The sequence below is a fragment of the Rissa tridactyla genome, chromosome 4 (assembly GCF_028500815.1).
Source record: "Rissa tridactyla isolate bRisTri1 chromosome 4, bRisTri1.patW.cur.20221130, whole genome shotgun sequence".
Lineage (NCBI taxonomy): Eukaryota > Metazoa > Chordata > Aves > Charadriiformes > Laridae > Rissa > Rissa tridactyla.
The window spans coordinates 15,445,946-15,459,233 of record NC_071469.1 but is presented as its reverse complement, the minus strand read 5'-3'; the positions used below and the strand labels follow the sequence as shown (position 1 = coordinate 15,459,233).

The window sequence follows — 13,288 nt, the reverse complement described above, 5'->3', positions numbered from 1 at the left end:
TAACAGAAAAGCCTCATCCACATGGAAATAAGCAATTCAGCTAACACATTTTATGTTAGTAATATTTGCTTTCTACTTCTTCTTGGCCATTCATCCTGTGATTTCAGTTGAACTCTTACAGAAACAGTTTTCTCTCTGGCTATTGAGTAGGACTGCAGTCGTCAACTTTCAAAGTTGATGGTAGTTACTCTTAAATTGCTAACTAACACTATGACCCTGATTTTGTACAGCCCGTAGTTGCAGTTCCCGAGTTCTCCTCTTTTCTCACCTTCAGAGAGCTTCTCTCTTTGAGACAGCATCTATGCTTCCTACAAGAAACATAAATGCCACCGTAAAGGAATTGTGATGTTTCCTTGTTAAAATCTGCAGCCTCACGCACTCCTCATTTCTAAGCCTCCCAACAGAGAATCCAGTTCACCAGACTGTTGGTCTGTCCTTAACCCTTACAAGGGTCCCAAAGAGAGGTCTGTCCCAAGCCAGATCTCCACTCATGGTTGTGGAGTCCCCAGACTGAGATGTTGCTTCTCAGCCCCTGGATTTTGTGCTCTGGCCATGAAGAGGAATGAGGAAGAATATTGAATCTTGTTTTTAGCCTACAATCTTTCGCCGATAGAGCTGTCACTTTGTGTGCGTTTGCTCTATTTTGGAAGTGAAAGGGCTTCATAAAAATTGACACAAGTTGGCTCATGATTCAATTTGCAGATATTGCTGTAAACATTTGCTTCCTCAGATGAAAAATACTGGGTCAACTTTCAATACCCTTATTTACATCACTTAGAGCAGTACTCCCTCATTTATCCTGTTAAAACCAGTGGGACCACTGATGGGAACTACTTAAACTGTAGAATCTAAATACACAAGAAAATACATTTTTTACACTAACAAGAAAATTATGGTTGTTTGTTCAATCCTTTTCAACAGAAACTTGTAAGAATGTATAAGGATTTTCCTTCTTTGTACAGATACTAAGCAGCTCTCTTTTTGAAGAATTTTACCAATGTAACTTGGAAAATGTAGTGAATGTACATGCTAAAAAGTAAATTTCTCAGAGTCAGAGGCATGCTGAAATATCTATACATATTGTCTTAATGTAATAGTTTTAAAGGAATTGCGATGGAGTGTGAAGAAAACACCATGTATGTAGTCACAAAGAGTTCCCCTCTTTATTTATACCAAACCTTGGTTTGTAATTATTCAGAATTGTTTCTGCCGTTAGCAAAACTATACTTGAGCCATTCACAGTGACTCTAAAAGGAATGGCCAACAGGCCACTCATTGTTTACACCAGGCAGCCTGGAAAGCTGATGGGACTAAGGGCACTGTTGTTGGACCACATATATTCACAGCAAACTTGGGACTGGCGGCCCCTCTAACATGAAAAAGGCCAAAGATAGACCTAGGAGAGCTTTTACCATATTGCACTGGAAATCTTAATCTTGTTTTCTCATTGACATGTTAGTAGGGGGGTAGGTAGATGTTCTAGGGGTAAGTAAGAGTGTGATTTCATGCATGGGCTACCTATCCCTGAGTGAGCCAGGCATAGTATTTTAGTATTCATGCCTTGCTATTTTTCTGGTTGTCTGTCTTTTGTGCATTTATTTATTTTTCTCCATTTTTTCCACTTTGAAACCTAATCCTTAAATTTTAATGGTTATATATAGGTATTTAATCTGTTATAATCGGGACATTTTGTCAAAACAATAAGGACAGTGGGTAGAGTGAACTGTAATAAAATTTTGTCTGTGTAAAGGCTGGCAAGGAAAAGCATACAGGAAAAATGCCCTTTATTTACCTTTATTAAAACCCAGCATTTAAAAAATAGACTGTATTTTGTTCCTGCTGTATAGTAAGCAGCTGGAATAGTGATCCAGACTGAGTTTCTGTCTTCAACTGCTGGGCAATAAGATTTTCGTACATGTTGTTCCTTAAGCAGTCAGATTTATGCCAAATTTTGTGTAATAAGCTGTTTGCCAATTATTAAGGGCTAGTCTGGAAATGCCACCATTGTGGTGGGCAGAAATCCCTCTCCAATATCCTTGTGGGATTCTGGTACGGGCATAAATGATTGTTCTACAATTATCCTGTATTAGCATGTGAGTGGGAAGATAGTTTTATAAGTCTAGCAAAGGTATGGTGGGATCCTGAGCAATCTGCACCAGATGTCACTTTGGATGAAACTGAGAAGAAACCCGCTTTGCTATGTCATCTGTAGTAAGCAATACTTTTACCTAACACTTTCCGTTAGGACCAAATTAAAAATTTTACAAACATAGCTTTTCCTTAAATTTCTTCTTTTATAAGGACTCTGTTCTTATTGGAAGTAAAATATGCTTCAGAAGGACATAATATTTTGATACTGACGCTTTATTAATATGTCAATATTGTTCTATTTCTGGACTGCAAATTGAATTAATCCTAATATAGTCAAGATTAGAAATGTGTAGGGTTTTACTGTGACTGAATTTCACCAGTGTTGGATGAAGAAGCGTGCTCTGTGTTAAATCTTTTGTCCATAGACTAAATGTTTGCTGTTTATCTTATTGTAAGATATTTTCCTTTTTTGCCCTAGTGATCACTGAAATCAGTAAGGATAGCACACCTTGAAAAATGCACCTTTCAAAGGGACCGTCATGTGTTGAAGATATTATTTCAAGTTTAGGCTTAAGATGCCATTTTACAGAAATACACGAATTTTAGATCTGAGAATTCAGAGATGTATCAGTTGTCTAGTGCATTATGTAGCTATTGGATGAATTTGGGCACCAGATTGTGTCCAAATACATTAAGTGGGCATTCATGAGAGTCATATCTTCTTGCCCATTTTCTTCTTAAGTATTATCAGTTATGTTGAGAAAAGTTGATTTGCATAAAGAATTTTCATCAATGCTGATGGATTGCGCAGCTAGATTTTGAAAAATGAAAACATTTGAGTTGATCTTGGCTAGTCACTTTACTTGTCTTTATCTCTTCTTCCATGTGCTTGTAAAGAGCATGAAAAATACTTTTCAGATCATCCTTTCTTTCCTCTCTTAAGGTCAAACAAACTGGAGCTTCCTCATTCTGTAAAAGGTGGCTTCATAAAGCTTCTCAAGGATAGGCTCTCTTTCGTTATTTCATTATTCAAAAGAACCAGGTTCTGCTTTCCTAACCATTAATTTATTTTCTTGTTCTATGATAAGAAATGGTGGCTCCATTCTGTCCATTCTGGACTTCAGGTTTTCTAGTGAGAGTAGCTTATGCATTGGAGCAAGAGGACCAACAAACAACTTTTGGAGATGATATACCTCTTCTCCCAGACAACACACGTGATCCGCTAGTCTCTTTTCAGAGGGCACCTGGGCCATAAGGATGTATTGCCGTTACATTAGAAGGGTATATGCATACTGCTTGTGAACATCAATGCAAATTAATTTTTGATAGCCAGGCCTACATTTGATGTATGTGATAGTTGCACTTTTGGTCATGCAGTGGGTGAGGTGCTGGGACGTAAATGTGACATGCATTGGTCCACAAATGATTGTAAGCTCCACCAAGCAAATTAAAATCCTTCATAAATTTGGTGCAACCTTTATTTTCTTTTCAACAAACTGAACGCTGCAGTAGCAATTTCCCTTCAAATACAGTTAAGTCACCTTTCTAGAGAAAATATAACAGAAAAGCTTCCCTTGTCCCATTGGTTTATGATCTGTCTAGTTTGGCATGAATGTGAGGTCAATATAACCTGTTCATATGGTTGGAATAAAAAAGAAAGCTGTCAACAGTACATACATAGGAGTAAAAATATCTATTCTGATTGTGTAGCTATGAAATTCCTTCTGAAGCCTTTTCAGTGTTTCATTTTAGCTACGTTTTATTTGTAGATTATTCACAAATTTATCTAGAATCGTAGAATGCATGGGAATTGCTTTTGTTTCTTGTAGATAATTGTACGTGCAGCTGATTTAGATTTTTCTAGCTGAGTTCTGCTATTATTAGATAAGGTATTTACACTGGACTGGTCTACAGTTTTTCCATTTGCCCATTTAATCCCTTGAATGCCTTTCAGTTTGTGCAGTTACCCTGCTGAATCCTCAGCCACTCTTTTAAACCATTTCTGATTTCAGAAAAAGGTGGAGCTCAGAAAGTCGTCCTTGCTGGGTTTCTTAGAGTGCCAATTCAGATAATACATTTCAACTGTTGTAGTCATTTAGTGACCCCAATACAACAGGTGTAGGGAGGGCCAAACAGAACCAAAAATATTAGGGATACCTTTTATTCTTTTATTTTTATTCTACATTTTAATTACCCACAAAACTGACAATATAAAATACTCTATTAGTTAGACAGTTCCTCATTCTTCAGAGGCTCTCATTCTGCCTCCATTCCATAAACATACATCATTTGCATGGAGTTTAAACTTGTCTTATATTCATTATGGATATTTGCAGTCTTTTGGGCAAGAAAAATAAGCGTGAATGTGCTGCCTAACGGAGGCAGGACTTGGAGAGTCTTTCATTGACAGCGAAGGAGCATTGTGCTGGACCTTGCATGCATCCAGACGAGGGAGAGGATAGGTTATCAGGAGGAAGAACATTCAGTCATTTCTACTTGCCCCACAGATTAGCCTTCTTGTTTCCGGCCTAACAACAGATTTAGTGTTCCTTGCTGAGAGCATGAAAAACGCTGAATAATGTTGATGGATATGCTTCATGGACTGGAAGAGGACGTTGCTTTAAAATGAATTTAAAATTCCTAAGTTGCTCATACCCTAGTCTTCAAAGGTGAAAATGCCATGTTATATAGTATTAATTCTTCATTGAGGAAATGCATTATAGAAATTCAAGTTTTAAATTGAAAAATATTAGGAGATGCTTTTTTCATCTCCATTGTAACTTAGACCAAGTTTCTAAGAAAATTGCAAAGTAGTTTTCAGAAACAACTGAAGATAAGAAAGGCTTCCTTTGCTCAAGGCATCTGAATACATTCAGCTCTGTACTTGGTCTGCCTAAGCTATTATTGTTTGTGATGTTTGATTCTTTAATGAATACAACTGGATTGAAATGAAAATTCTTTAACGTTGATAAATGAAAAAATGAAGGTAAATTTTTTTGTTCCACGGCACCTCTCTTTCCGTGTGTGCTTACAAAACCTCTGTCACTCATACTGTGTTGACAGGGATGCTGCTACTGCTGGGATGCGATAGCATCTTCTTCCACATTCCTGTCTTAGTGAATAAATACATTTTCAACATCACTGGCAAATGCTGCCTCCTTCTCCAATGGCAATAATAGTGTTTTGCTGATCATATACTGCTGGGCTTGATAATGATTTGTCACCACCACCTTCTCTGCAGTCCACAGCCCACAGTTACCATACTTGCTCATTGTTAGTGCTGCTTCTTCTGTTGCATTGCACAGCTACTTAATCCGTTCAAGACTAAAGCAAAGATTTATGACTGGTGTTGTTGCTGGTGTTTAATGTTTTCTAGTCCATCTTTCTTCAGACCTCATTTCACTTGGGACATTTCCCAGCACAGGTTTCTTCAATACTCTGTAGATGGGTATTTTCAGCTCACAGAGTAGTAGGAATTATTGTTCGTGGGGAATACTATGCATTGGGAGAATGACTTTTGATAGAAATAATAATTAATCTCTTAATTTTTAAATATATTGCCACTAGTATTATTACTCTTTAATTTTAAAGAAAATCTGTTTTATGGCATCGAATATATGCACTGACATTTCTAGGCATACCATAAACAAAAAAACCCTCAATATTTTTTACCCTCAATTTTTAGTACTCCTAGCCTGATATTATTAAAAATTAAAATAGAATAATGATTTTGGAGAGAGAAGTGTGCAAGAAACTCCCATGGTTGAGTTTTTGAGGACAAATTGAAGAATTTGTGCTCTTTTTAGCTGAAGTGAAAGCAGAAATGCAGTCAATGTTGCATCTATGGTTGGGAGAACGAGGAGTCTGAGCCAGAGCCAGAGAAGTTCCTGAAAGGCTTTACTGTTGGGTGATATCATGAAACTGAGGAGAAATTACATTACTTGTTGCTAGTATGATGCCCTTTTTTATTTATATTTTTTTTAGCTTATTGCTCAAATACTATGTGTTATATATGGACAAGGAGATAAACCCTTTTTATTTATCTTTCTATGTTTTTGACTATATAACACCACCTCTGATACATGCAGTCTCAATACCTATGTTTCAGCATGCACGACTTACTCTGCCACAAGATCATTTCCTTGCTTGTTCTTGTCTATATTACCCTGGAAAGTAACATTGCCTTTTGTATATTAGAAGCATTATGATCTCCATTCTTTAAGAAAAGGGTTTAACTTAAAGAGCAGTGAATAAGCATGGGTAGACAAATACCATAACCTTTGTTTAACTGTGAAGTAGATTCCTTGCTCCTCAGTCATTATTGGCCTAGCTCTTTTTCTAGTTTTAGGGTTACGTTGTTTTCCGTTAGCTGAGGATCTATCTATCAGTAATTTGTCCTTTCCTGTATATTTTCTCTCAGTGCTACATGTATTGCCCTTACTTAAGCAACTAAAAAAACTGTAAAAGTTTAACACTCAGTTGAAAAAAGTGTTGGAGTGTTTTGTTTTTGACAAGGAAAATCCTTGATGAGGACTATCTCAGGCATGAGGTATGATCGTTAGAAACATGGAGAGGACTGACTTTAAAGAAAAAGGAGCCCCTATCAAGCACTGAAACTGAGAAATTCAAATGATAATGCTCATTTTAGAAACTGGAGGATACACGTGGGCTTGTTAGAATTACAGACTAATAAATAATGCTTTCAACTTTTATGTGTTTGCGATCCTTCTGAGGTAAGAGAATAGCCTATGTTTTCACACTGTATTGTTTCTTTGCAGGAGTCAGAGAGTAATAAGTTATGTTCCCTATATTCCTTCCGAAATACCTCTACCTCACCAAACAAGCCCGACGAAGGAGGTCGTGACCGCAGTGAGCTAATGACCAGTGTTAATTTTGGAACGCCAGAACGCCGCAAAGGAAGCCTTGCAGATGTGGTGGACACACTGAAGCAGAAGAAACTAGAAGAAATGACCAGGACTGAGCAAGAGGGTATGTGTTGGTCAAGAGCGATACAGTTTCCCCACCCCCAAACCCTACAATTTTTATGGCATAAAGAATGTGTTGGGTATCAAGAGCCAGAAAATTGCATAATTGGCAAAGGCTAGGATAAAGTTATTCACAGGTTACCATGGCAATGGTAGTTTGAGATCCATTAGGCATTTTAGACAAATATGCCAGTTTTTTAAAACTTTCTAAATTGCGTTGGTTGTCTGTGAGTCAAAGCAAGAATGTCTGTTTAGGTGAAAGCTCAACTCCTGCTTGAAAGGTTATGATGAATTCTTAACTGGTTGTAGAGCTGTGAGGGATATTGTTCAGTGGTATTTGTTCTTTTTCTTTTAAAAGATAAATGTTTATTTTAAACAATAGGAATGAATAAAACATGAACTGGTTTGTTTTGCCTTAGAAATTCTCATCCTTCATCACCTTAATGACCCAGCATCTGTGGCTAGGAGAACGGGAAACAGTTTTAAGTGTAAAGAGTACCTAGTTCTGACCTATATATCTAGAACTGCAGCTGAAGAAATACATTTTTTTTTTTACAGTCTGCTCAGATATTGTTACAAGTGTTAAAAGAGAGAGATAAAAATGAGGACAAATCTTGGAGCTGTAAGGCAGTTTATGTACTCAGTCCTTATTCAGATATTTTCATCAACTTTGGTAAGATTTTGGCCTTGATAGGAACTAAATAGAATTGGAGAGTGAGTTCATTAGGCTATGTGTGCACATGATCAGGGTCCACTATGAAAATCTCTCCCCATGTCAAGTAGAATGAAGTCTTGATTGCTTCTGCAACGTCTTCTAGTCTGTGAGCTCATACCTGAGTTTGAACCAGGGAAGATGTGAGAACAGGGGGTTCTGAAATAGATAAACAGTTGTGGAGACATCTGTGTGCATTCTGTTAGTTGTTTGTGTAGTTCAGTGTTGTTTTGTGGCATTAAAAATAACCCAGGAAGAATATTTGCAACTACCAGGCACTAGAACTTTGTGATCCCTTTTTTCTTTGAAATTAATGAGTTCAGAATAATTTACCTCCTCAATTTCATGGTATGGTCACAGTGCACTTCAAACAGTGCATTTTAGTATCCCTTGGCTCAGGTAGGCAATGTAGATTTCAATTAAAATTGATGCTGATACAATAATATGTTTAAATATGGGATAAATTCATGTAGGGATGGAAGTAGGCTTTCAAATTTCTTGGCATAATTGTTAAATGCCAGCACATAGATAAATGTGTTCTATAGGTGTCCTTTCTGAAGCTGGTGAAACATCTCTAAAGAGAGAATGTCCCAGATTCTTTACTACCATCTGTCTGTTTTCAGCTGTAAAGATCACTCTTTTAAAAATTGCTTTCTTAGATTTGGTGGTTAGACTACGAAAACTATTTTAAATGTTACTTTGGCACAGTTGTTTTTTACAGTCAGTAACAGTCGTTCGACACTCCATGCTAATCAAAGGTCTTGGCTCATGCTTTGCTGCGGGAGTATACAAGTTGCTGTTGATTATAGTGACACCACAGCTAAGACTTTTCCAGGAGTATACTGAATGGTGTGCTAATAAAAATGTGCATCAAAAAATTTAAACATAGTATCTTACTGTAGGGACTGAAGCTTTTCATAGCTTATTTTTGTATGAATTCTGTAGAAAGTTCTGCACTTCCTCTGTATTAGTATACGCTAGTTGATTTAAGAGAGGTATGTGCATAGCAGAGAGATGCCTCTCACTGAGTCTGAGCCTTCCATGCTGTATGTTCTCACCAGCTGTGAAATAAAGGTCATTTCTGATCTGTAAAATAATCTTGCCTTTTATGGATCACATTATACTGGAAAACTATTCTAAAGTCTGCTTGTAAGTTCAAAGGTAGTTGACAGTATCTTTGTGTTAAGTTCTTTCCAATTCATCCACCATTTTCTGTAGAAAAAAAGGTCATTTCCCTTTTAGAGAAAACAATTAATGGACATCTGACTGGTACCATATAAACTAACATGGAAAAATCATTAATAGAAAGACTGGAAGTTCTTCAGGATGTTACAGTTAGGAGGTTCAATGGTTTTAAACTTCTGTGTAGACTAGGAATACCAAAACTCTTATGACAGATTTGAATACCTATTTCAGTATTCAGAGGTTTCTCTGAATTAAAAAGAAGGAAACTCTCCACACTTGTTTGATTGGAATATAATAACATTTTAAAAATAATTGCTATTTTAAGAGTGATCTTTGTGGTGACTGTGGGTGCTGCGACTGACTCAGTGCAGAGTCAGTTGGAGAAATGAGGTCTGAGATTATGAAAAGGTTTTGCCATCTTATATAATTGCTTTAATGAATGGAATGGGGAAAAGACATGTATTTCTACTGTATACTACTGTGTAAAATCTGTGGGGCTTGAACTCTTGCATCATTCCCTTGAATAAATTAATAGTATGTGTTAGCATCTTTTATAGGGAGGAGCTCCATGACCGTCAATGTAGCTGTGGGAATTGGGCTAACATACGGTCATATGTCAAGTTAATTGTAGAGTTAGAAGTGGAATAAAGAACTCAAGAATTCCAGTCATCTGCTCTAACCCCCATGCGAGTACAGCAACAAGTCTTTTTTAATGTTATTACAGTAGCTTTCTGGTCCATCTATAGGGTCTGAATTTGAGTAATAGGAGTTGCTGATGTCAACTGCTGAAACATTTTGTGGTATGCCTTCAGATGTCAAGTGTCTGTTATAGTTATATCTCCTGGTTGTGGTCTCTGTTGTACCTCATAACATTGGAAAAGAAATATATACTGTAAGACTTTATCGTGTCTAAATAGATGTATTTAATCAGAGTCCTTTGGCTTCTGAAAATAAGTTGTCTAATGAGAATTTCATCTGAGCAGCTGTGACTGAGGAGGTCAACAGGCATTGCCTAAGAGAATATGGCCCAGCTGGTTAAATCTGGTTGTTGTAGTGATTTAAATGGTCAAGTGCTGCTTGTAATCCAGGACCGTCTGTTTGTAAAGGAAAGAGTGAGTGCTTCAGCATAATGTACAGCTGTTTTAATCTCTCTTTAATAATAGTGCTTCAGCCAGTGTCATGTCTTGTGTATAATACTGGGAACATGAGCGCCTCATGTAGCACTGAATATACCTTAGATAGGTTTTTAGCATTTTTTGTAGTTTGAACAAAGATTAGCAACATCACAGGATAAACAACATTTTTGACTTCATGGTCCAGCATTTGCATACTTTGTACATTAAGGCATTCCTGTGTCATAATTTCTAATGATTTGGAAATGAGAAAATTGATGAGAAAATTGTTTACTGTGGGGAGAAAAAAAAAAAAGAATGCTACAAATATTTAGAGTTAATTTGAGTATGTAAAGACTTTGCTGACATGTGTTCTCATAAGACAGAAGAGGTCAGAAATGAACAGGTGTCTAATTTAATCAACAACACTAGACTCTAGGGCCTCTTGGATAACTTCAATATATTCATCTTCTTAGGTTTTGTATGAACAGAAGGATTGTTCTACTTTTTTTCTTTGGAAGTATCCTGTAGTACAATCAAGTATTAAATATCTTTACAGCTCAAATGAAGAGTTTATGTTTGATAGTATGGTCGGACTGCTCTTTTCCTTTCTATTCCCCTTCAGTAAAAGACTGTCTTTCAGAATATTGCTTATATTACTTTTGTGAGACAGATTTACATCTCCCGGGCTGCCCGAATTCTAGGCTGAGAATTGGCTTCCAGACAACTATGCTACTGTACTTCATCATAAGCCTCTATGAGCAATAATTAGTAGTACACATCTTGTCTGTAGCTAGGAGAGCAGATTTCCCCCTTTCAGATCTGGAATGCTAGGTTGGCAGGTCAGCTGGCACTTCTGAGCTGGAAACTGGGCATGTCATTTCTGCTAAGTGCTAAGCCCTCATTACTCAGGGCCTGGATTCCTAATTCACTTTTGACCTTGATTCTGAGCGATGTATACAGTATCATTTTTCAACCAAGCGCAGTTCAGAATTCTAGCACAAGCTTTTTATAAACTGCTTCCCATTCTTGTTTCCTCCTTGAAGACCATAGTTGAACATTCAGAGATCAAAGATTTTTATGTATGCGTGTTGGAATAATGAACATCTATATAAAGAGTAGTATATTCATAAATTTCCATCTATTCTCTGTCATGTGCACCTGTTTGTACTCTCTCTCTATGGGTGGATATATGTAACTCATAGTGATATATAATATGTCTAAAGATATCTAAATTAAAAATTAAAGATCCACATGTATTATTCATTTTATAGGCAATAGGGAAAATCTTACTACGCTACTCGGTACTGGTGGTTTTTCTGATTTTGTGTTTAGCTATTTTTTTTTCTTCCAGCTTCATTAGTTAATAATAATTGAAGGCTTTCTTTTATATTAACTTAAAATAGATTAACGGTTCCTCTATAAAATTTTCTGTCATGCCAGCAAGGACAGTATTGCACACACAAATATGTACGTATTTCCTGTTGACTTCACTGGGAAATAAAGAAACTTAAGCTTTCACCTACTGTGTTTTATAACTGGACACTGGTAAACCATTGCGATTGTAGTTTTATGCAAGGTTTTTTGTTGCTGGGTTTTTTTGTTGGGGTTTTTTGTTATTGTTTGTTTGGGTTCTTTTTTTTTTTTTTTTTTAGTGGAATCTGTGTGTGCTGTATCGTATTAAAAGAATGGAGAGTTTCAGTTTTGTATTCTTTGTTTTAAGCCTGCCACAGCTGAGAACAGACAGAGTTCAGACATAGACACTTGTTTTCTGGTATAGTTTTAAGCACAACCTTTGAGGACATCATATGTCAGGAGTTTTTTTGGGATCAGGTCTAGAATTGAACTACTGACCATCTGTGGTCAATTAATATTTTTGAATATTTTTCAGAAGTTTTACTGAGATTTAATTAAAGTTACATGCCTTGTGGTGTGCTCTATACTCACACTTTCCACTGATGAAGGCATGACCCCTGGTTGTCCTAATACACCTGGCATTTATAGAGCCCTGTTCTTTATTTTTCAGTTTTCTTGATGGCTACAGATATTTTCTTCTGTTCAAGGCTTTAAAAATGTTACGGGATTTGGTATTAGGATTATCCAAACTCATTGTTAGAAATGAATTAATACTACTGTTCTATTTTTTGTGATACCTATGGAATTCATAAATGTTAACTGAGGTTCCTGTCAGCTAGAAACCAGCCCTTCGCATGTGAAAAAACCCACCTTCTTCAAAATCCTTTCACCGTCTTTGAAAAACCTTGCCACATCTGCTAGGTACCACCCTCATCGTGTTTCCCTTTTCTTCTTAAAAATCTTTTTTGGTAAGCAAATTCAGAATCAGTTATGTATATAGTTAATTTCATACATATCTTTTACTTGCTTTTTGTTAGAAGCCGTATATGGTAGCAGCGAGGCTGAGGAATTTTTCTGCTAAGCTCCAAACATGCTTCCAAAGTAAAAACACAAAAGCCTAAAAGTCCACACAATAAACAGATGAGTTAGATCAAGTTCGAGGACAGATTTGAGGCACATTTTCCTAAACTGCTGTTTTCTTGAATTACTTCTCTCTTTACCATACATTTAAATGCAACTCACTGTCTCTTTTTTTTTAATCCAATGATCTTGGTAAAATCACATTGGTCACTCTTTTTTCTTGCAATTTATGTTGCTGTTTTAGAAAAAGATGTTCTTCTACTAGAGAAGTTTTATAGATCATAAAATTTCTAAGAATTTTATTTTTGAAGTGTACAGTGAATTCCTATGTCTTAATGCGTTAAATGAAGTAATTTAGGGCTTCTTAGGAAGATTACCACAAAGAAAGTGGTTTCTAGGGTTATTTTCCTGGTAACTAAAAGAAGATGCAGCCTAGTTTCTTTCTTTCTGATGTGTTTGATTTTTCTATCAAAAATTCATTCCTGTTGGAGGCAGAAATAACTTTAGTGGAGTTGTTTTAAACAACATTTAGAACACAACACATGTTTAGGTAATTTTTTTTTTTTTTTTTTTTTGCAAAGGCAGACCCAGCCTGTGTAACCATACTGTATCTGGTCATTAATATTTTGTCTCATGTTTTTATTTATCCTTCTAGATATATGAGAATTTATGCGTTTTTTATTATTTCCTGTCTTATGTCTTTTAAGACTTTCAGAGGACTGTTTTGTGATTAAATGCTATCTCACAATTATTGTTTAAGAATCTGG

General features: G+C 36.3%; 1 protein-coding gene across 11 annotated transcripts in view; it reads left to right on the top strand.

Moving 5' to 3' along the window:
• The window catches only part of SOX6 (SRY-box transcription factor 6), a 378,055-nt gene that overhangs the window by 151,017 nt on the left and 213,750 nt on the right, over window positions 1–13,288 (top strand). For all 11 annotated transcript variants that reach the window (XM_054200766.1, XM_054200763.1, XM_054200768.1 and 8 more), the window contains one exon: window positions 6,870–7,080. In XM_054200766.1, coding sequence (XP_054056741.1) covers window positions 6,870–7,080 — 211 coding nt within the window. The remainder of the gene's footprint in view (window positions 1–6,869; window positions 7,081–13,288) is intronic.